This window comes from Tachypleus tridentatus, chromosome 11 (genome assembly GCF_004210375.1).
Source record: "Tachypleus tridentatus isolate NWPU-2018 chromosome 11, ASM421037v1, whole genome shotgun sequence".
Lineage (NCBI taxonomy): Eukaryota > Metazoa > Arthropoda > Merostomata > Xiphosura > Limulidae > Tachypleus > Tachypleus tridentatus.
The window spans coordinates 41,355,046-41,379,429 of NC_134835.1; the positions used below are offsets into that span (position 1 = coordinate 41,355,046).

Here is a 24,384-nt window from a genome sequence, read left to right on the forward strand (position 1 = left end):
AAACAAACAAAATCAAAGAAGTCCTACTTATAAAACAACTAAAACCAAAATTAAAACAATAAAATTTTGTTAAAATTGAATGTCTATATTAATTTTCCAACTAAATTGTTACTGTTACCCTAATTTTGTTTTCTTGATTGTTTACAACCGTCTTTATTCATATTACTTCATTTGTCTAATGCCTTTATCCAAGGGATACATTCAATTCATCAATAATGATGTTACTAAAAAATTGTATTGATAGTACACCCATTTTTTATAGACCTAGGCAATGAGTGATATTTACTAAATGATGGGTTCATCAGTTGAATACGATTCAACTAACTGATTAGTGCCTGCACACACTCATAAAAGCAAGCAAAAAGAAGCATGTGTGCTACTTTCATAATTGCATTACCTAACATAGCAATAGTTTTTTCTTAAGTTACCAATTACTTCTTGTTTATATAAATACTTATTTTACCATAATTATTTTCTAAAAAATAATTGGAGATTTTCTGCTCTGTAAAAATAGCTAATGTCAAATAAATAACACCAAATGGTCACATTATGTTTGTTTTTAAAATATGCAGAATCCTGCACTGATCTTCTGTAAACCAAAATAAAATGATAATTAAATAATGAAAAAGTTTTACTATTACTGAAAAGAGTAATAGTTTTATTTACAACGTACTACAGTTGGAATTGTAAATAATTAAGAAATCAGCCAATTTATTTATGTATATATACTGGTAATGGGGATTAACAGAGCAACAATATTCATTGTAGATTTGAGTCATCATAACAGTAAATCTAACTAAACCTGTCTGATTTGATGATTAAAAACAACTCATTTTACAAATATTGAAACTCAATAAAACTGCTGTATGTATTAAAAAGTAAAAACACTATATTAAACAAAGGACCAAACATCAACTTAACTCTTATGCTATCTCCACTCATGTGACTTTTGTTTAATATTTTGTGTGTGTGTGTTACATATATTCCCGCGTCTAGGTAAACTACTTGTACTTGACTACGACAACATCTTTTCCAAACATTGTACATTGTTACTTCCCATTCAACCTGTTTTAAACTACATAAACTTATTGTATCTCAAGCTATCTGATGTTTTCTTATTGAAGAAAATATTGTACCATTCAAACATAATCTACACAAACATTTTCACAATTTACAAACAAAAAGTACTGAAATGAATATTCATACAAACTGTGGAAAAAAAAATTAAACCAATACATTTGCTCTACTATTACACGACAGGCTAACTCTTACTCTATACCAATTGATGTAGAATCATAGTAAGGTTTTAGCCAAGGCCTCAACAAAAACTACAGGTGAAACTTAAAAATCCAGAAATACATAATAAATTCTCATTGAGTGACAGGTTCTTAGAACAAATAAAATTATTCTTTCCAATGGGTGGATGAATTTTAAAATAAAATAACAAGGGTGTTGTTTTGTTTATAGACAAGAAACACCAACTTAGCAGCTGTGTAGAAATGAATATGAACTTAATGAATTACACTAATTGTTAAAAAGGGGGAAAAATATCAGTTCTAAATATCAGCTTGAAATATCTAATTAACACCTCATTTGACTGAAAATTTTTATGAAGTGGTTAAAATTTCTGTTTCAGACTTCAGGGTAACTTATTTGTGTAATGAAAATTATAATTACAATGATTTGTAAGCATAATGAAATATTTTAATATTTGACTGAAATGTCCTGTTGTTATATTGTGGTTATAAATATGTATCATACCAGAGACAAACCAATGCTCTATCAAAACATGTAGTATGTATTAAAATATTTCATTGTTGTGTCTTATTTACATAAGCATCCTAGAATAATGTGCTTCCCTGCATAAATACCTATGTTATCCAGGGGCCAAGAAGCAAACTTACTCAGAAATCTCCAAACAAATAGTAAAATTACTACATCTATTAACAGGACAAGAAGCAAACTTACTTACTTAGAAATTTCTAAACAAAACAAACTTACAACCTCTATCAATGAGCCAAGAAGCAAACTTACAAATCTCCAAATAAAACAAAGTAAAGTTACAACCTATTAATGAGCTAAAAAGCAAACTTCCTTAGAAATCTCTAAACAAAACATAAAGTAAAGATACATCTAAGGTTTCTTCTGAACTGTAAATCTTCTAAAATCATTTCCAGATTTATTTAAATTAAGTGCTCCACTACATCTTGCTATATCAAAGCAATAACTGAAAAAAATACAAGCTAACAATGTAAAGAACCACCACAGAAAACATCTACAAAAAAATCAGAGTTCCAGCTATAAAGAAAACACCTTGAATTTATTAACTTGTCTCCTGAAAATTGGAACAGATTAGACTCCTCAAGTTGGTTTAGATCTACCAAAAGATTGGTTGGTTGATTTAGTGTTTTATGGCGCAAAGCAGCTAGGCTATCTGCACCAAACGTCCAGTAAAAAGGTAAAAATAAAGTAAATGTAGTAAAATTCATAAAAGGAAATGAAGGTAAAACAAAACAGCATTGAAAAACATAAAAAGCATAAAACCAATGTTGACATATAGTCTACAATGTTAAGAGAAAAACTACAGTAATAGAAGTTGTAAAGGACTTTCTGTAACATAATAGTAAATATTATAACCTGCCAGGAAGACTAACGGGTATGTACAAGAACCACTGTCAGTCACCTGAAGTTGGCCTTTCCAGTCCTGGTTCCGGGTTGTGTGTCATTATGGCCAGTATCAAAAAGTAAAGTAATGAAAGTGTTAAAAGACATGCAGCAAAATTTTAATAATAACACACCAGGACGACTAATGGGTAGTTCAAATGAATAGTTCAAACAGCAGCATTAGTCACCTGAAGTTGGCCTTTCCAGTCCTGGTGTTGAGTTCTTTAATGTTACGACCATTTTCCAATTTCAAATCAAACTAGAGAGATTGTGACTCTTAAAAGGGAACCACAATTAAAAAGGTGTAATAAATAAATATAAAACACTTAAATAACATTAAAAAGATTAATGGCCATTAAAAAACTAAAAACTTTATCAAGGTGGACAGTGTCACCATCACCAATAACACTGTCTAATGTTATGGACAAACCTTGAGACAGAACATGTTTAAAATAGTGCCGTCATTGAGAGTTGTAACGATGGCAAGAAAGTAAAAGTGGCTTACAGTGATCTGAGTGTTACACAAACTACACACTGGAGCATCAGTTCCAGATAAAAGAAAATGATGATTTAAAAACACTGACCAACTAGTTAGAACAACTTCCTCTTTACAAACCTTACAAAATCTAGATGCCCAAAGTCCAATACAGGGTTTTATTTGGAAAAACTTGTTGTCACGTTGCTCACTCCAAGTTGATTGCCAGCTGGCATGGAGCTGAGCATTGAATACAGGACCATAGTCCATGTATGGAATAGGCACAGTGGTGATAGTGCCAGAGCAAATAGATTTAGCTGCCGTGTCTGTAAGCACGTTCCCACAAATACCAACATGGCCTGATATCCAGAAAAACAAGATAGAAGTAGACATTAATGAGAAATGGGCTAGTCGGTTTTGAATATCAGTGAGAACAGGGTGTGAACCAACATGAAGCAATTCCAGGGCCAGTAGAGAACTAAGCAAGTCAGTATAAATAGTACAGTTGGAGTACTGCTTAGCTTCAATATGATCAAGAGCAAGAGAAATGGCATACAGTACAGCAGTGAACACAGAAGCTGTAGAGGAGATTCTGCGCACAACCACCGAACCACAACAAACCATGGCAGAGCCCACAGAGCCACCTGATTTGAAACCATCCGTATAAATTTGAATGGAAAGATTGTTCGAAAGATGTTCAGTAAATAAAAGACGGTACTTCCAATCAGGAGTATCTGCCTTTCTCAGATGACTTAAAGAAAAGTCACATTTGGGGGCTGTAATAAGCCATGGTGGGATGGGCTGACCAGTGGATTCTGCAACGTTATCCAAGGACAGACCCAATTCATCCCATTGCGCCTGGACGCGTAAGCCAAAAGGAGCAATGGCAGATCGTCTGTTCTGAAAAAGTATGGCCCACCGAGGAAGGAAAACACATCCCAAAGTGGTATGCTTTGGTAAGGAATGAAGTTTTGAAGAATATAGTAAAGACAGTTGCAAACGGCAAAGGTGCAGAGAAGATTCATGAGATTCTACGTATAAGCTCTGAACTGGGGGGGTAGGGGTGCAGAAAGCCAGAGTGCAGAGTCAAAGACCTTGATGATGAATGGGGTCCAGCATCTTTAAGGCTGAGAATCTAACAGAACCACAGACCAGTGATCCATAGTCGAGTTTCGATCAAATAAGAGTACGATACAGCTTTAACATAGAACATTGATCCGCTCCTCAACTGGTGGTAGAGAGAACATGGAGGATGTTCAGTGCTCTTGTGCATTTGACCTGTAGCTGCTTTAAGTGTGGTATAAATGTCAGCTTACAGTCAAATATAGGCCCCAAGAACTTGGTCTCAGGAACCACAGGCAGCGAAACTTCACAGATATGGAGTGCAGGATCAGGGTGAATACCCCATTGGCAACAAAAGTGTATGCAAAAGGTTTCAGAGAGAAAGAAATTAAAGCCGCTTGCTGTGGTCCACTTCAGTACACGATCTAGGGCAGTTTGTAGTTGCCATTCAATATATCTCATATTTGATGACTGACATGAAATGTGAAAGTCGTCAACATAGAGTCCGTTTGCAACAGTGAGAGGGAGTTGTTCATTGATGGCATTAATCTCTATACTGAAAAGTGTGATACTCAAAACACAGCCCTGAGGGACCCCAATTTCGTGTAGAAAAGAACGGGAAAGTGTCGAACCCACACAAACTTGGAATCTCCTGCCCGTTAAATTATTTTGAATAAAAATGGGCAAATGGTCATGTAACCCATATATATGGAGGTCTCGCAAAATGCCACATATACATGTTGTTTCATAAGCCTTCTCAATGTCAAAGAATATTGATACAAGATGTCATTTGAGAAAGGCTTCTCTGATTCATATTTCAAGTCAAATCAGGTGGACCAAGGTGAAGTTATATTCTTAGAACCCACACTGGGTGGACGAGAGGAAGTTGTTTGATTCAAAGAACCAAACAAAATGGGGATTAACCATCCTCTCTAAGGTCTTACAGAGACAGCTCCACAAAGCAACTGGATAGTATTTTGAAGAAATCTTGGGATCCTTCCCAGGCTTAGAGAAAAGTAGAACAATAGCCTGGCACCAGGAAAAACATTCTCCTGCCACATCTAGTTAGAAACAATCAGAAGAATAGCAAGAGAATCAGGAGATAGGTGGCACATAATTTCATAGTGTACATCATCAGGTCTGACCGATGTACTTGCCAGACCAATGAAGGGCCAGTCTGAGTTCCACCACTGTAAAGGAATGATTATAGTCATAGAAACAATCAGCTATAAAGGAAAGAGGTGATCACTCTACCTGAGACTTGATGGCTAAGAAGGTGGAGGAAGAAGCAGAAGTGCTAGATACCTGGCAAAACCTTTCACCTAGAGTATCGGTGATGCTCCAGGTACCAGCTACTTCTTGCCCATCAAAGAGCAAGATCAAGAAGGGGACAGAATTATATTGCCCATTGACCTTTTGAATCTTGTTCCATATAACTTTGGAACTGGTGGTAGAAGATGTGCTGGCTGTGAACTTATTCCAAGATTCTTTCTGGCTTTGATGTCTTACCCATCGAGCATGTGCCTGCTGGAAAACAATGTGATTTGAGAGTGTAGAATATCAACAGAAAGTATCACAAGCACATTTTTGAGCCATCCATGCCATGTGACAGGCAGAATTCCAACATGGATGAGGATATCATGGGAAACGTGTTGTGATTTTAGGAATACATTGAGCAGCTGCTTATATAATACAGTCAGTTACTGCTGCCACACAGTTGTCTATTGATGGCAGGATCAAGTTTTGCAAGAGCAGCGAAAGAGGGCCAGTTTACATGATCCAGCTTCCACCAGGGCACACAGGTCGGGTGGCATCAATCATGGCCAGTCTCAGCTTTGTAATTCCAACTTTGCGAGTGGAGATACGCCTCACTGCAGAAACTCCTTGAGTGGAGAAATCAGCAAGAATCTCTGACTCAAGGATGTTTTTCAAATCCCTCTCAACAATAACTCCTCATGATGAATTCAAAGTAGTATGAGGTGTAACCTCAATCAGTACATCTCCAATTGCCTTTGAATGCAAGAGGAGTTTACTGTGTTGAAATGTGGATGCTTCCACCAGTATGTCACCAGATCGAAGTTTCTTTACTGACTAAGGAGAGCCAGCAAGTCCCTCTAGATCCTTCTGAATGAAAAGGATGATAAAAGGTTTGTCTGAAAGTGAATGCAATATAAGAAAATGAAGTACAACAGATGGTACAGATGTTGAAGATTGCTGCTCAGAATCTTCAAGAAGTGGTCATTTACCTGTGGACTGTTTTTTTCACTAATTTATTTAAATTTTTGTTTAGAGGATCCATAATAAAAAAAGGAATGTTTCGATGCTCACTGACCTCACCCACCATAGAGCCCTATATGGGGACGCACTACAATATCAGACAAGGACACTGCAGCAATGCCAGGGTTTCATGAACACTATACCCAAACACCAGCATCAGATACAATGTCCACAACACCGGTTGAGAACATCCAACACTGGTACTTGGTTGACCCTAGCCCAAGTGGACCAGCCAATTGACCCAAGGGGCCACCCCAAGGCTGCCCATCTACAGGAATTCAAGATGAAAGTAGTTCATTAGGGTTGGACCCCTCAATCAACAGGATCCTCTCCTCCCTTCATGGGTCACCACACATGGCAAATACGTGGGTGGATGTTTAGATCCCAGAGGAGGTAAACTGAAAGAACATAACCTTCCCTCGCAGATCCCTTCACCACATACAGGAATCCACACTGAGGGGAGCAATTAGGGAAATAATAAAAGCAGAAAGTGTAATCAGGTAATACAGTATTATAATGTTAACAAATAGCATCATTAATTTTTCCATACTAAATTTTCATTTTTACAATGGTATGATAACAGTGTACTTTTTAAATGTTACTTTGTGACAGTTTAATACAATTTTTTTTTTTTTTTACAGGAGCAAAAAACATTCACTATAATAATATAGTATTTTGAATTAATCAATGCTGGCCATATATTCACAACATATTGTATACAATTTTAATGTTGTATAAACAGGCACAGATGTAGGGGATGGGGTTGGACCTCATCAGTAAACAAGTTGAAGTTAGAATAACATTTTCTGTAAATGATTAACTCAGTCAGGTTACAATCCAGCACCTTCAAAGCTTATAACTATATTTCTAGTAATGTGATTCATATGGAAATGAAGAGAGTTAAGAACAAGCATTTCAAATATTTTAATTAAAATTAAATATTTATAATTACTTAGAAGGAAATTAAGACACTGGTAAACAGGATGCTTTTATAAATCAATATTTATACTGTCTTACCACAACAATTCTCACTTATGCATCAGAAACTATGAAAGTCTTCTAATTAGAATTCCAACTTAAATATTGAAAATTTTATCACGTGTGTATGAGAGTTTCAGGTTTTCTACACAATATTAACACTGATAAAACATCTCTAAGGTCAAGACACACAGTTAACATCAGAAACTATGAAAGTCTTCTAATTAGAATTCCAACTTAAATATTGAAAATTTTATCACGTGTGTATGAGAGTTTCAGGTTTTCTACACAATATTAACACTGATAAAACATCTCGTGTATGAGAGTTTCAGGTTTTCTACACAATATTAACACTGATAAAACATCTCTAAGGTCAAGACACACAGTTAACATCAGAAACTATGAAAGTCTTCTAATTAGAATTCCAACTTAAATATTGAAAATTTTATCACGTGTGTATGAGAGTTTCAGGTTTTCTACACAATATTAACACTGATAAAACATCTCTAAGGTCAAGACACACAGTTAACATCAGAAACTATGAAAGTCTTCTAATTAGAATTCCAACTTAAATATTGAAAATTTTATCACGTGTGTATGAGAGTTTCAGGTTTTCTACACAATATTAACACTGATAAAACATCTCTAAGGTCAAGACACACAGTTAACATCAGAAAAGACACAGCTTGAAAAATTACCATGTTAATGTTTAACTTTGAAATAATCAATTATTGGCTAATGCCTTAAATGGGTTACTGTAGATCTCTGCTGTGTTAATTTCAGAAAATCTGAAAAAACTTCTGTGGTACTCAATACCCCAATAAAATGCAATGACATTTAATGTTTCTATGTGGAAGTCTGCCTGTTTATATTCATTTCTACACGGTAATGGCAAATACTTCAATAACTTGAATAGTTGGAATATTTATAAACAATAGATAATCAGAAACCAATTTTGATTGGTTGATTATTTTAATAACAATTGATTTAATCATCATTTTCAATTAATTGAATTTTGGAATACTAAAGAAAACAGCAGTAATTTGAAACACTAATTTCAGTTAGTTGTTTATTTTTTATGATATAAATTAATTAATCAATTAGTTTATCATGCACTAATTGATGTAATCATTGCCTATAGACTAAATCAATTAAATTGACAAGCTCTAGAATCTCTTGTAAAATGTTATCATCGCTGAAGGTCTGTATTTGTTTTCCAATTGAACTCCTACTGTTACTCTGTCTGCTTTTGCTGTTTAACATTTTCCTAAACTGAAAATGTATTTCCAGTAACACTTACCTCTGCTGACAACAGTTATTCTTTGACATCAGCTTTGCCTATATAAGTACTGGTCTCGCACACTTCAATTTTTTATACTCCACTTAAATGCCCTTGGCAATATCCAATTTGTAAACCAGTAATTATGTTGACATTGTGAGTAAACTTTGCAAATTTGTGCTATAGAAGGTTTAAATCTTTGTTTGAATCTTTAAAGGTCAAAATCTACCCTTCGTATAGCCCTAAAATAAAGTAATTAAAAACTGGGAGAGTAAGTTACTGATAATAAAAGTAACAATATATATTTTATACCTAAAATCCCATTATAACATTGAGTTTTCTTGAGTCTCAATGAGTCTCCGGCCCGTAGTTTCACACCTTGCATCTTCAGGCGAGTGTTAACAACCCACAGTGGAGTTGTTGCAATAACATTCACTGCACCTAAATATACATTTTCATTCAATTTCATTAACTACTGCTTCAAAAATTAAGAACCCATTTCAATATCTTATTCTATCAGTTTAACCTTCTAACATCAAATATGGACACAACCTTTAAGAAAGTTAAACATTTATCTACACAATTTTATATTATTAACACATATTAGTAATACAAATGATACATTTATATTATAGATACTGCTAAAATATAATCTAAATTTACAGTCTCTAATCTTCTTGATTTATTATGATATAAACCAGTAAGTCCAACAACCTATTCCATAACTCCTACAACTCCTTTCAAAAAATGTCAATAATTCTCTCTGACTTATGCTAATGGATCAGCAATAATCAACAGAGCTAGGTTTTAATTTATTGCTTTCCTTATAAGGTATTCAAAGCCCCTAGTGAGAAAGTCCTAACAGTTTTGAACACAACAGTTTGTCCTTATAATTTCAATAGAATTATTGTTCTATTCATTTTTAACCAATTACTGATTGTTAATCTCAATGTTAATCTCTTTGAGAACTTATAGAGTACGGACGTAAACACATTATAAAAGTTTTTTCTTTCATTGTTTTTAACTGCAAAAGGTAAAAAAGAGATCAAAATGCAGTGGAAATTCATGTAAAGATTGAAACAAAGTGATAAAATCTTAATTTGGTAATATGTTGTAAGACATAATAATGTTTGTGAACAACTTCTGGTACGGTTAGTCCAGGTATTTCACAAAGTTTTTCTTATTACTTTACACTTCAATTGAATTACAAAATCCATGTAAAACAGGAGAATATTTTTTTGTTGTGTGTGGAACAAGATGAGGGAGGTTTAGCTAAATAATGTATCCTTGACCATTCGGCATTAGGCTAAGTCAGTCTGCGTAACTGCTTGAATGGACATAGAAAATCACCCAAAAGAAATGTACAAATAAAAAAAACCAACATGAAATGGATTTAAAACATGTTACATATAATAAACGAAATCTCCAAGTTAACAATTTTTAATAAAAGTCTACTATAGCAAAAAGTTATTTTCATTTGATGTCTGTGCAATTCTAAACACAATGAAACTGAATACTGTTTCTAATATCAAAACAAAGAAACAATTAGCAGTTTTATATGATAAAAACTTTACAAAAAAAGTGTTAAAAGAGCATAGAAAGACATAAATCTGTAATTAAAATCTACAATAAGGGTATGTTATTTTTAACTGCTTCTTAGAGAAAAACTTATTACAATGAAAATTTTCTGAAATTTCAAATCTGAAAATTCTTACAACTATCATATACAAATATAGGATAGTTTACTTGCAGAAGTTAATTCTGAAATTTCAGTCTTTTTAATCCAGTAGATGCTCTTTTGAGAAGTGGAATAAAATATACTGTACAACATGTGCATCAAATAAACCATCTGGGTCTCATAGAGTTAGGGAATAAATGTGCAGAAATAGTCTGTTTACTGAAGTCATCTAATAATTCAAATATTGTACATTTAGATTAACATCTAAGTCATAAAATTAATAACCACTTTTACCTGCCAGTGAAGCTAAAGCCAGATCACTTAGAGGGTTATGTTTCTGTTTATTTCCTCTGTATAGAGCTCTCAGCCCATGAAAAGTGTAGAAATACACAAAGTTAGATGCACACAAACTAGTTAAAACAGGTCCTAGACCCCTGTACAAGCTTTCCCTAAAAAAGTTACAAATTATAATACAGATTTTGTAGAATACAATTATAATAATGTATACAATTACAATAATTAGTGCATCTTAATTATTCTGACATAAGTACTATCTATCAGGAGAGCGAGTTTTATATACATATACAGGAGAAACCTGAAACTTCATTTCTCAAACCATTCTTCCTTCATTTAACCAATTTTGTAGCATGACAGGTTACTCTTCAGAACAAAAACAAACAGTTACCAAACAATTTAATGATAATTAATAGTCTTAAATTTGACACAAACATCCATTCTTTCAGTTTTATGTGAATGATATGTTGAAGGTGTGGTATTTCACAAAACCTCTTAATTAAATCTGTATATTAAATGGATATATTTAACTGTTTATTAAATAATCAGAAGAGAGGTTTCAGATACTTAATGATTATTTCTTTATTTACAAATTTCTGACATTTTCCATGATTAACAAATCAATGAATAATATATACTAATACATTTCACAATTCTTGATGATAAGAAACCCACTTGAAATAAAAATGTATTCCAGAACGGCTGGGGTATTAACACTTTTATTGATAAGCAGAGAACAACTTTTTGACCTTCCAAGGTCATCTTCAAGTTAACAAAGAAATTTTGCAAGTGACCATTGCCAGATACACGCCTTAGGGACGAGAGTATAAACGAGTACGGGATTGTACGGGGCGCTGAAATTGGATGTTAGGTTATTAATTCCTGTAGATAAAAAAGGTGTTCCTTTATATTGGTTTTAGTTGCTGCATAAGTAGGGCTTCTTTGATTTTGCATTTGTTTATATTTGTTTCCCTACTTAGTATCTGAGTGTTTTCTATGCTCGTGTTGTGTTTATTTGATTTGCAGTGTTCAAAAATGTGTAAAGGTTTTTTTTTTTGTTCTTTGAATCTAGTTTCCATAAAAGTTTTGATGAAAGTGTTAATACCCATACCAGCCATTCTGAGATATACCTTGCACTATTACAAAATTTACATTCTTACCAAAAACTCCTATTTAAGATGGTAGTTCTCCATCATTTAAAATTAACATAATTTGAAAGTTTCATGTTTTAGTTCATTTTTACATGCAGATTTTTCACACCACTAACCAAAAAGGGTTCTATATATTCCTATGCAAGTTTTTGAGGAAAAGAGATTGCATCAGTAAATAAACCTAAAATGAAACTCATACTGAAAAAAAAAGAACACAAACTATAAATATTCTGCAAGTCTCCATGTTTGTAGCAGTTGCAATTCTATACAATTTTAATAAACTTTCTCTGAAATTGATCAAGTATCTAATAGTACTACATACATTAGTGCTTGTGATGCCAACATATCAAAATAAGCAAATGAATGATGCTATTTAAAGAATGCTCACTTAAACCTAGTAAATGACAAGGGACTCTATGGACTAAGAATTGATCTACCAAGGTAACATATTAGAAACTGCAAGTTGGCATTAGCATACTTTTGTTTTTATTACTAGAGTTTTACTCAATGTTTTTTGATAACCATACTAATTTTTGTACTTTTAAAAGTTAATAAATCAAAAGATTGTGAAACAAAATTGGAAGTTGGGTTTTGACATTAAAATTCATAGATGTTGACTTCTTTGTGAATCAAACACCACAAGCACTAACTATAACAGAGAAGTGTTTTCTTTGGACTAAAGGCATGCTCAAAGCACATTGTTTTTATCAGAAAAATAGATATATAAAAAATTGACTATAGATTAGGAACACCAAATATTAAATAACTTACAATCCTTCCTCTCTGATGAATTCTTCTATCATAGCAAAGGTATTTTTAGATTCTCTGCTGTCTTCCACTAAAATGAATTTAGTACTATTTCATCATAAGCTTTCTATGATTAAAGTAAAGTTATTTTTAAATCTACATGTTTTTAGAAATAATAAACCACACACTTTTTTCTTACCTTCCTTAATGTCAATTTTGGGAATATTCTATGAAAAAAACAATTATGAACAATTTTTTAATACAAAAATACAAGTTGGGTCATTCCACAAAAAAGTAGGAATTAATTAATTAATATTTATTTAATAAGAATATACCACAAAAATATACAACATAAATATAAAACTAATGCATGTACATAAGGTTAGGAGTCATAAGTCCAAATTTATAAAAAGAAATGACTACTTTTGCTTTTAAAAACCCACCCACAAAAAAAAAAAAAAACATACTCTTTGCATTTACACATATACTCATATTTTATGTGATTAAAATAAAAACATTTGTGAATATCATCACACCATAAGTGTAGATTATCTACTGAACCAATTAACATAGACTAAGAGAGCTTGATCAGTTAATACATTACTTTTCAGACCTGTTTGAAATCACCATCATTCTTGTTTTGCCTGTGTGATGGTCCACACTATCAATCAAATATCAAGCCATCCCATAAGTAATGTCCAAAAATTTAATACAGAAAGTGTATCATCATTTCTGTCTTTGTAGAAGGCTTCAATGACTACAATATGTAAAATTGTTTAGATAAATAAAAGAAACTAACCCAATTTCACTTTTTCAGATTATTAATCAAATAAACCCCTAGAGAGATAGATGCGTCTGAAGAACACATTAGGCATATAATGCTTTATTAGTTTTAAAACCAATACTGCAACAGAAACTACATGAAATATTCAATGTGCAGTCTCTCTCAATGACAGAAAATGTCAAAAGTGATTTGAGAAGTTCAGTTTGTGACTGCAGCTCAAGTGATATGCCACATTCAAGTCATCCTGTTGAGTTTAATCATGACTTGCTGCTGGCTGCACTTGATGAAGATTGTGCTGTAACAGTTGAAGAACTAGTACAGAAGCTTAACTCAACCCATTCAAAAGTTCACCATCATCTGCAACAGCTTGGAAAGGTTAAAACATGGAAAATGGGTCCCCCATGATTTGACAGAAGCCAACCTCAGAGCAAGAATGGGCATTTCCACTTTTCTGCACTCTTGTGAACGTAACACCTTTTTTGGGCAGGTTTCTGACTCAAGATGAAAAATGAATACATTATAAAAATGTTAAGCTTTGCAGACAATGGTTAAGTGCAGGTAAACTGGCTAAAGCACAACCCAAAATGGACCTCCACCCCAGGAAAGTCTTGTTAAGCATTTGGTGGGATATTGTTGGTGTGATCCACTTTGAGTTGCTGCCACTCAATATAACAATTACATCAGACTTTATTGTCAACAGTTAGAATGCTTGAATGTTGCACTGAAAGAAAAGAGGCATGCTTTGATCAATTGTGCAGGTGTTGTGTTACACCAGAATAATGCACAGCCCCATATAGCAAGGATCACATCTGAAAAGATTGAAGAACTAAACTGGGAAAAACTTCCACATCTTCCTTATTCTCCAGACCTTGCCCCATCTGACTATCATCTATTCCTAAGTTTGTAGAACTATCTTGATGGAAAAGAGCTTGGAACACATGAAGATGTCAAAACTACTTTCTCTACATTCCTCCAAACCCCAAGAATTTATAGTGGCATTCAGAAGCTTGTGAATCGTTGTCAGAAAGTAATTAATAATAGTGGAACATGCATTATTTATTAAGTAACATTAAAAGCATTTGAAATCATTGCTCTTTTTCTGAACCTAAAATCAGACATTACTTGAGGGATGACCTGATAGTTTTCAAACTTCAACATAGCTAGAGCTCAAAAACAAACGACAAATTTTAAATAAAAACATCTAAGTAAATGATCTTGAGAAGGAGGCAATTCAAAGAATGGAGAATTTTTGGTAAAAGGGGATTTAAAACCTAATAAATCAGTAATTCCTAACCTTTTTTTATGCCCCACACCCCTAAAAACTTTTTATATTTTCTTACACCGATCACAGTAATTATTTATTTAAGAATAAAGGTGAAAGTGGCCAAAACAAATTTTTATAATTAATTTTTAATGATATATAAACAAAAATGAAACATTTGGAAAAGGAAAAATATTACAACAAACTAAAACTTGCATAAACTGAATTGTTATCTTGCACCCCCTGGAACGATATCTCCCACCCCTGGTTGGGAACCACTGTTCTAAATGAAATATTCAAGTGAAAGTAAAATGTCATTTGAATTATTTCAACATCAAATTGATTCCAAACTATTAAAATATGCAAAGAATAAAATTCTAAAATAAAACTGTTTTAAAGCAGGAATAAGAAGTTGGAATCAAACACATTATATTTCATATGTTAAGCAGCGACAAGTATTTAAACATTACCAAATAAAACTGGAATAACAAATAAAATGACAAACTAGAAACTAACAAAGACTAAACTACTTGAACCTTCTTGGGAAATTTCTGGACAGAAAAAAGATAGGAAATACCAGTTTATAATTAAACAGACAAAAACAGTTTATAATTAAACAGACAATGTCAGATAATCAAAGCTAATATGATCTACTAAACACTGTTTACATTCAGTAAACTTATGTTGAATATAGTAATGCTTTGTAAAAATACAGTAATTAAACCAAATGACACTTCTCTTTTGCAACCTCTCATGACAACAACCAAGACTTTGAGCTGATACTGAATATGTATGCATATATCTATACATAAATTTTTGCCCTAATACCTAAACACAACTCAAATGGTTTAGAAGCCTAATATCTCCACTCTAGGAAACTTTTACCCTTTCTCATGTGACCATCTTCACTTTTTTGTAGTTTCAATGAATTATATATTTCTTATGATTATTTGAATTTTATATAAAAAATGTATTTAATTTACACTAGTGCTGTACAGGTAACTTGTAGAAGAAAACTAGAAATATGCAGTTCATGTTTTTCTATAAAATGTCCAACAATCTTGTAATATGACAAAACTAGTAAGATGCATTAGTTTTTTCTGTAAATTCTCACAATCAACTTAATTTTCCAACTTCAAGTTTAAATGTTAAAGCATTAAATATTTTATTGTTACTAAACATATACATTAACAAAGATTTATACAGCAGTTACATTTTAAGTATGAAAAACAAAAACCAACTAACTTTAAAATCATATTAAAAACTGCTTTGATAATTAATAAAAGTTAATTTTCTTCTTTCAAAAGAAGTACAGTGATGTATACCAAAATTAACATTAAACGTTTTTTTTTCATAAAACCAATTTCACTATATACACCTTTAACACAAAAGTAAATTTATTTATAGAATTTCTCTCCCCACCACTGAGGAAAATGAGCAGTATAGACTGAAGTAAATTAGGTTAAATATACTGTACAGGAAACACAAAGACTGCAGCAAAACATTGTACAAGGAAAACTCTCCTAAGAATTTGTCTAAGTAAGGCTTGTTGTACAACATTCAACAAGGAAAACATTTTCAATCACCCATGAAGGCCAAAAAGCAAGGTCACTCTACCTTACTTGACAAAATTTTCCTCAATTTCTAACATTTATTCTTATGTTATATCAAGAACTACAAACTTAGTGTTACAAAAGTTTTATGTGTCTACAAGTCTGAAATGCTGTACATGATTTCTAACATCTGTATCTACTTCATTTTTTTTCATTTTTACTCTTAGCTTTATTAAGGTTTAGGTTATAGAATACATTCTGTATGAATGTAGCTCAAGTTTTGAGATGTATGTAAATTATTTTAAACTTTATAAACAATATATTACTGTGTAATGAAAAGCATCATTCTTATTTCTCTCAATTAATCTGTAGGTGAAAAACTACATTGTGTTATACTGTAGTACAGAAGAGTAGCATATATCAGTCATATACTTAACTAGTAGAAACAGTTTATCAAATATATAATTGAAACTTCTTAACTATAATCTGTTCTGATTTTAATACATTAATAACAGTCATAACATGTTCAAAATGTACTTCTATAAAATGTAAATCAAATGAAGAGAAAAATATTACTGATCAACTTAACTTCTATCCTCTTATGAGGAAATTAAGAAATTACTGTTTTTATATCAGCCAAAATAATTATGCACACACTATAAACTGCTTTGAAGATTAATGAAAATACATGTACAATCAATTATGTATCGGACATTAACCCACTTCTGTGACTGCTGACGTTTACATCTCTTCATAACTGAGCTGGATAAGTTACTTTCCTGTTGTTGATCATAGATTACATTCTAAAAAATTTCCAAATTTACTTAGTTTTCAACATTTAGTTTTTATTAATTGAAAAAGACCTATAAATTATTAGAGGATAGGTTGTTTATACAACCGTTTTACAAATTATCATAAAAAACTATTTTGCCTTTGAAAAAGTGATAATCTTTTCAGTATTTCCATTCTTCTACATTTTCATAACTTTCACAAAAGTATATCCATCAAATATTTTAAGTCTAGGTATGTAGAAAATACTGTATCTTCACCAAAAAATTTAAAAATAATATTTACATTAATATTGAAAATGTCTTATGTATAACAGAGTAAAATTTAGCATAAATTATCTTTTAAGTTGTTTTATCAACACTTCCCATTTAGTAGATATTTCCATAGGTTCAATTTTTCTTGCACTTTTGATACACTAACTATTTTCCCCTTTCTTCTCTTCACTTAATTTTTCTTTCTAGTAATGTGAACACCCAAAAGTCATAGAAATGTTGATAATAAGTCATGCATTATGTTTGGACTTATCCTACAGCCTTTGGATTATGCAGTCTAGGAACTAGATGACAAATGATACAGCCTGACATTACTGAAAAATTCATAATCATGCATACTGTACCTTGTAGTCTAGAACGTACTGTATCTAGTGGGAAGAACACTGTCATGGCTGTGACACTGCCCTGAAACAAAATAAACAATTGTAAAACACCCAGATTTTATCTTATAGGATAGCATGTACTTACATCTGTAATACAAAATTTAATGCAATTCTCCTGTAATATAAAAATGTTTATTTACACATCTCATTAAATGTGTACTTGGTCCAACTTTAGTTATACAAGGGCACTTGTCTACTTATACTGAACAAACATCTACTTATGTTTCTATGATACAATAACATTTAAAAGTTACAGGGCTTCATTTTGATGACAAGAAACCCAGTTGAAGTAAAAATATCTCTCAGGATGGCTGGTATGGATATTAATACTTTTAATAATAGAACATTTTAACCTTCTTAGGTCATTTGACTTTTTGTTAACCTGAAAATGATCTAAGAAGGTTGAAACATTCTCTGCTTTATTAGTAAGTATTAATACCCATACCAGCTGTCCTGAGATGCATATTAGGGCTTCATTCTTTCTTTGCTTTTAATAAATATAATCATTTCATATTTATTTTTATAAATTTAAATAAAATCATGACCTGCATCTCTAGAATGCAACTTTATTAGCTCAGTATTTCATTATTACAGCTTCATCACGAGCCACAGAATTTATTACCAGTTCTTTAATATAGTTCAACCTAAATTATAACACCATTAACAACACACCAAACATAGCTGTGTGTTTAGAAAGTTCAGATCAAATTAAATGTGTAAAACAGGTAAACTATAAACATTATTGGATTTAGAATATGTTACATAAATACAGTCCCATGCTAGTACAGCAGTAAGTCTATGAATTTACAATGTTAAAATCAGAGGTTCAATTCCCCTCACTGGACTGAGCAGATACCCTAATGTGGTTTTGCTATAACACACACACATACAATATCTCTTCATATTTCTACCTGTAAGTATTATTTCACCTTATAGCATTAATACATACATAAAACGATGTCTAAAAATATCCTTCAACCTTTATGAGTGTGTATAGACTGTCATAGTTCACAGTATTAAAATGTTAAGAATGCTGTTAATGTCTCTACATCAAAAGCCAAATTTTATATTTGTTCGTTTTAGGTTTACTTTTCTTGATGAAAATTGTCTCTTTCATCTTTCAGCTTACTAAACTATGATATTGAGATAAGATCTTGACATTCAATAAGATATTTTCAATTTGTAGTATATCATGTTCTTTTTCACAATGTTCTCCAACAGCATTGTTACTACTGAGATTTGATATCAATCACACATTTTCAGATATTCAATCATGTACAGACCAGCAAGGTTCTCCTACACAAGTATGAGAACATCTGCCATAACTTACTTCTTACACAATGTTCTTACTATGACATCAACAATGTAGTCTATATTTAATGGCTTTAGTTATTTTTCAAACATTATTTCTTTCTTGTATGCTTGACATATTGATGATTTAAGATACTTGATTTTTTATAGTATTTTAATTCTTCTCTTCAGTTTTGTGCTGATATTATCACTTGTATATGAAATCACCTAAAAAACCTGAGCTTTAAATGTGCTTTGTTTCTATGGTTGAATAGAATGTTTTTTTTTTTTTTTTGCCTATCAAAATTTCTATATAAATTCCCATGAATAAGCATTTTCTTAAGAGTCATCTGGTTATCCCTAGTTGCCTCCTATACTTCTTTCTTATTACAAATTTCAATATCAGTGTAAATACAAGTTTTAAAATGTTCTTGTTTTCAAAAGTACTCTTTAGGAAAACAAGAAAACAATCCAACATGCAAAAAATAACTTTCAAAATCATGTTTATATGAATAATTAATATATACTTTCAAAGTGGATAAGCAATTTGGTGGAAAATATTGACAATTTATTTTCATTAACAAAACTAAGGTCATATATTAGTTAATATACATTTACAACATACACAACTTCCCTCACCAAAAGCTTTCTAAATTAGTACTGCCTCTGTTGGCTCAACTTTTTTGCTCATACTAGTCTTGTAACTCCCAGTTCTTTCTGCACATCCAAATAAAACTGATCATGCAGCAATCCTACACCAATAACTAACTAGTGGCCTTTCTAATAATGCAATCAGTTAATCACTTTGAGATTTATCACAGCCAAGTCAGCCAATACACCAAAAGTGGGGAGGACAGGTAAGAAATGTGAGAGGAGGTAAGTATATAACAAAAAGATTTTCAGTATACAGAAATGTTAACTTCAGATGTATCTTTCCTCACTTAAAGTTAGAATCCCACAGTGAACTGGTAAAGAGCCAGTGAGAACATGACCTTGCTTTAGAACATACCCAAGAAAACGACAGTGAGGTATGGTGATTAATTAAAAACAGGACACCAGTGGGAGACTGAACCAATTCTGAACTAAGTATACTCTACAACCTTTAGGAACATGCTATCAGAGCATAAAGAGCCCTAAAAATGTTCAGCAAGAAAGGGACCCCAGGTGTTAAATGGTAAGGGTGCAACAGATCATAAATAAGAGTTCAACTTCAACAACAATGCAGCATTTGAAATTGTGTGTCAGACGCAAACGCAAACTAACGTGGCAGGGGTTTAGTTTAGAGAGAGAGAAATCGTAAGAATTCTCTCTCCAACTGGGGTGTTCAGGAACGTTGTGGTTCCTCTTCGTCCCCTTTCGTGAAAGGTTATTAGGTTTAGTTTTCTTTATTTATTTATTAAATAATTTTTGACTTTTTTGGGTGAAGGAGGTCAATTTTAATGTTATCCTAGACTGAGGCAAAGGCAGCACTGGAGAGAACGACCAGGTCCCATCCCGAAAGGCAGAAGTCAAAGTAAATATGAACTCAAACGACCCGAATCAGGGTCTGGCAATAAAGTTGCCTGGGCTGGGATCTAAAAATCCAATGCCTAAGTTTTTTTCTGTGGGGGGAAACGAGAGTGCCCCGAGAAAACCCACTTTCACAAGACAGGCGCCAAAAGTCTTGCCTGTCCTGTGCCCGATATCTGAAAAAGAGAATACATATTATTAACATGAGTTTAGTTCTTTAGATACTTTGTTGTGTAATTTGTGATTCTTGAAATATGTTGTAAGGTGAAATGTATTTTGTTGGTGCACTAGTTAATTTGTATAGTGATGCCGTTAGTTTGTTTCTGTTTTCTGCTTTTAGATAATATTTGTGTGATCTTTCCGTTAGTCTATTTCTTAGTGTTGGTAAGTTACTGATTTGATGTATATAATTTACTGGCGTGAATGACGGTAGACTGAATGCAGATCTTAGTATTCTGTTCTGTTGAACTTGGATTTTCTGGAGTGTGTTGTTTGACATATTGTATGTTACTTGACATCCATACTCTATTAGTGGACGGATGTAAGCCTTGTATATTTGGATAATGGTGTTTGGTGAACATTTCAATTGTCTACTGGTTAGAGTCATTAGTGTGAAATCCGTTTTCTAATTGATGAGTGTATATTGTTAACGTTTTTTCCATGTCAGTTTTGTGTCGAAAGTGATGCCAAGGAATGTGATGTTTTTGCTCATATTTCCGAGTGATAATTTTATTTTTTCTAGATTTTTTCTTTGTTTTTTTAATTTCCTGTAGAAGGTGATTGCTTGTGTTTTGGTTGGATTTAACACTACTCTCCACTTGCTACTTCATGTTGAGACGTTGTTCAGTGATTCTTGTACGCGAGACATGGCCATCACTGGGTTTCTGGAGGTGCTCCAGATAGCGATGTCATCTGCGTATTGTGAATTATGCGTGTATGTTAGATTTGGGAAAGGTACGTCACTGACGAAAAAAATATATAAAAGTGGAGAGAGGACTGATCCTTGGGGCACTCTTGCAGTTAAATTAAATGATTTAAATATAGTTTTATTGACTTTTACTTGTGCTGTTCTATCTGTTAAGAAATTTGAAATCCATTTAACTATAGTGGGATTTATTTTCAGGTGTTTTAGTTTGTATTTAATGGCATTGTGCCATACGCTGTCAAATGCTTTTTTGACATCTAGGAATACCCCAGTGGTTACTTGGTTGTTGTTGAAAGCTTTATAGATTGATTCGGTTAGTCACGTGAGGTGATCTGTTGTTTGCCTGTTTTTCCTGGAGGCATTTTGGGATTCTGGAAGGATGTTATTTGATTTACAAAAATGGAGAAGACGGTTGGAGATAACTCTCTCCATCAGTTTGCCAAGGCAGATTAACAGACTGATGGGATGGAAATTATCTGGATTAGTTCTGTTGGTTTGTTTCTTTGGGATCGTGGTTATAATGGCTTTTTTCCAAGTGTCAGGGTAATATCCAGTTGCTAGTAAAATGTTCATGATGTTTGTGAGGTGTTGTAATAGGAGAGTAGAGCTTTTTTTCAGAATAATGTTTGGAATTGGTCATGTCCGAGGGAAGTATTCTTTAAGTTTTTGATATTAATTTTTAGTTCAGTTATGGTTACTATTCTATTGATTGAATTTGAGTATGCCTCTAGTGTCTCACCAGGGAACCGTGGTGAGAATGAAGCTTGGTTTGTATTTATGAAGTTGTTGACATGATGTTGGTGTTGTGTGTCAAAGTATACTGAATTTAGGTCGCTAAAGGAGGATTCGTAGTAGTCAGCTTTCTCTACGTCCGTCCTTGCGATTTCATTGTTGTGTGTGATATGTTGAAGCATGTGATTTGTGTTTTTGTCTGAAGCAATACTCTTGAATTTTTTCCAAAATTCTTTTGGATTGTTCTTGATTTTTTCTAAGTTTTTACAGAAGTTTTGCCAATTAGTTTCTTTTGCTGTTTTAATTTCTTGTTTAATTTTTGCATTTGTTCTATTGATTTATGTTTTGATAGATGGATCACGTGTAATATAGTGTGTTCGTCTTAATTGTCTGCGTTTGATTATTAGTGCGTGAATTTCTGGTGTTAGAGTCCATTGATTATGTGATTGCTTTCTTCTTGTTTTAGGAATTGTATTTTTTATGGCTTTCTGTAACTTGATTTACATAATTGTCTAGTTCTGTCTTGTTGTTAGCATGTTCAATTGGGTGGGGTAGGTATGAGTCCAGTGTAGCATTGAAAGTGAGCCAGTCAGTTTTCGTATAGGTGTATGCAGAGGGAGTCACGTACGCCATGGCAGGGTGGCGCGGGTGAATCATACATGAAATGGGGAAGTGGTCACTAGTGATTTCATCATGTACTTTAAAGTTAGAGATTCTGTTTACTCTGTCCTTGGGTGCTATAACGAAATCAAGTACATCATATGAGCCGTTGGCAGCTGAAAAGTGTGTAAGTGTATGGTCATTAATTAGGTGCATTTTGTTACTAGAAAGAAAATTTTTATGCACAACCCTCTGCGTATGTTTCTGTTTCCCCTTAGTTCTGTATGCGGAGAATTAAAATCCCCAATAATAATTGGTTTGGGTTTGCGATTTACACATTTTTGAAGGAAGTTAATGTCAATATCTTGGAAGGGAAGTTTTTTATACCCAGAACCTACACTTATGTAATTCCCAACACAACCAACACCTCATCCACTAGAAACCAACATCCAGCAGATGATAGTAAGTAACGAGAGCTCAGAAAACGTTCATTTCTGGTTCAAAACATGATGGCATTGGGAATGTGTCATCCAGTCTGAAGCAAAAATAGCAAACCTAGCCTTACACACACAAGAATTCATGTATTTTATCCATCTTTCAATAAACATCACATTCACTGTGAACCAAAAAACAGAAGGAAAGGGACTACAATTCAGGGTTGCATCTCCAATACAAAAGGAATTCATTGTGAAGTCTGCAGTAGAAGGAGGGTATCAACAAAACACACAAGGATCTACATGGCTGGACCACCTCCAAACAACAAAACCCACCAGGAACTAAGATCTGGAATGTGATAGAAAAAACAAATGCCCCAAACTGTAATATATATACATACATGGACATGGTGGAGTAACACCTGACAGCATCTAGAACTGTATTTCAGGTCTGTGGTACGAAGACTGTAACACCATCAATACCACCAGAATATCGCCTCTCTACTCTCAAACTGAGAGGTATTCTGTTACCCAGGAGAGCAGGCCTCCATGGTTCACCACTCCAGTGGCTAAGAATGGGCCAGTGATAACAACTCCCACACTCCTCTAGAGAAAGGATGGAAATGCATTAGAGTCTGGAGAACTGCAGCACCAGACAGCACAATGTGTGACCACAATACCCTATTTTAAAAGGCTGATCTCCCACCTCAATGTTTAATGAGCTTTAAAAGTCTGAAAGGAATGCTATCATGTTGGATAAAAACAGTGCAAGAATATGATGTAATAGAGCATTTCCTGGGGCAATAATAAACACACACAAAAAACTGTGGCCAGACCATGTCCACTTGTAGAATGTTCTGATCCTTCCTGAATACCACGTGGAACACTAAACTGTGCTTGCCATAGCAGTAACTAGTGGTGCAGTAAGAGATTAAAATGGTATGGTGGATAAATGCTATGATTAACATTTTGGAAGCCCCAAGAGGTGCAACTAAGGAACACTGATCCAGATGGATGATCCTTATTATGTAGCATGGTAAAACCCATCTAACACAAAATAAAAGAATTTTATAGATGCACTTATCAGTTACAAGTGCATGGACGTGTACTGTACTGTCACTACAAACTGCCAAGCTGTGGTTCTCCAGTTACACTGTAGCTAATGGTTCCTAGAGAACCATTATGATATGATATAGCAAGATTTTCTATACATTGCATACCAAAACCTAGTGCCAACATCTGACAGT

At 33.1% G+C, this 24,384-nt stretch overlaps 1 protein-coding gene across 1 annotated transcript in view; it reads right to left on the bottom strand.

Moving 5' to 3' along the window:
• The window catches only part of PMP34 (Peroxisomal Membrane Protein 34), a 42,263-nt gene that overhangs the window by 15,134 nt on the left and 2,745 nt on the right, over positions 1-24,384 (bottom strand). The window contains exons 3-6 of the mRNA XM_076466982.1: positions 17,609-17,669; positions 12,630-12,696; positions 10,708-10,862; positions 9,048-9,176 (exon numbers count right to left, since the gene is read on the bottom strand). Of these exons, the coding sequence (XP_076323097.1) occupies positions 9,048-9,176; positions 10,708-10,862; positions 12,630-12,696; positions 17,609-17,669 (412 nt within the window). The remainder of the gene's footprint in view (positions 1-9,047; positions 9,177-10,707; positions 10,863-12,629; positions 12,697-17,608; positions 17,670-24,384) is intronic.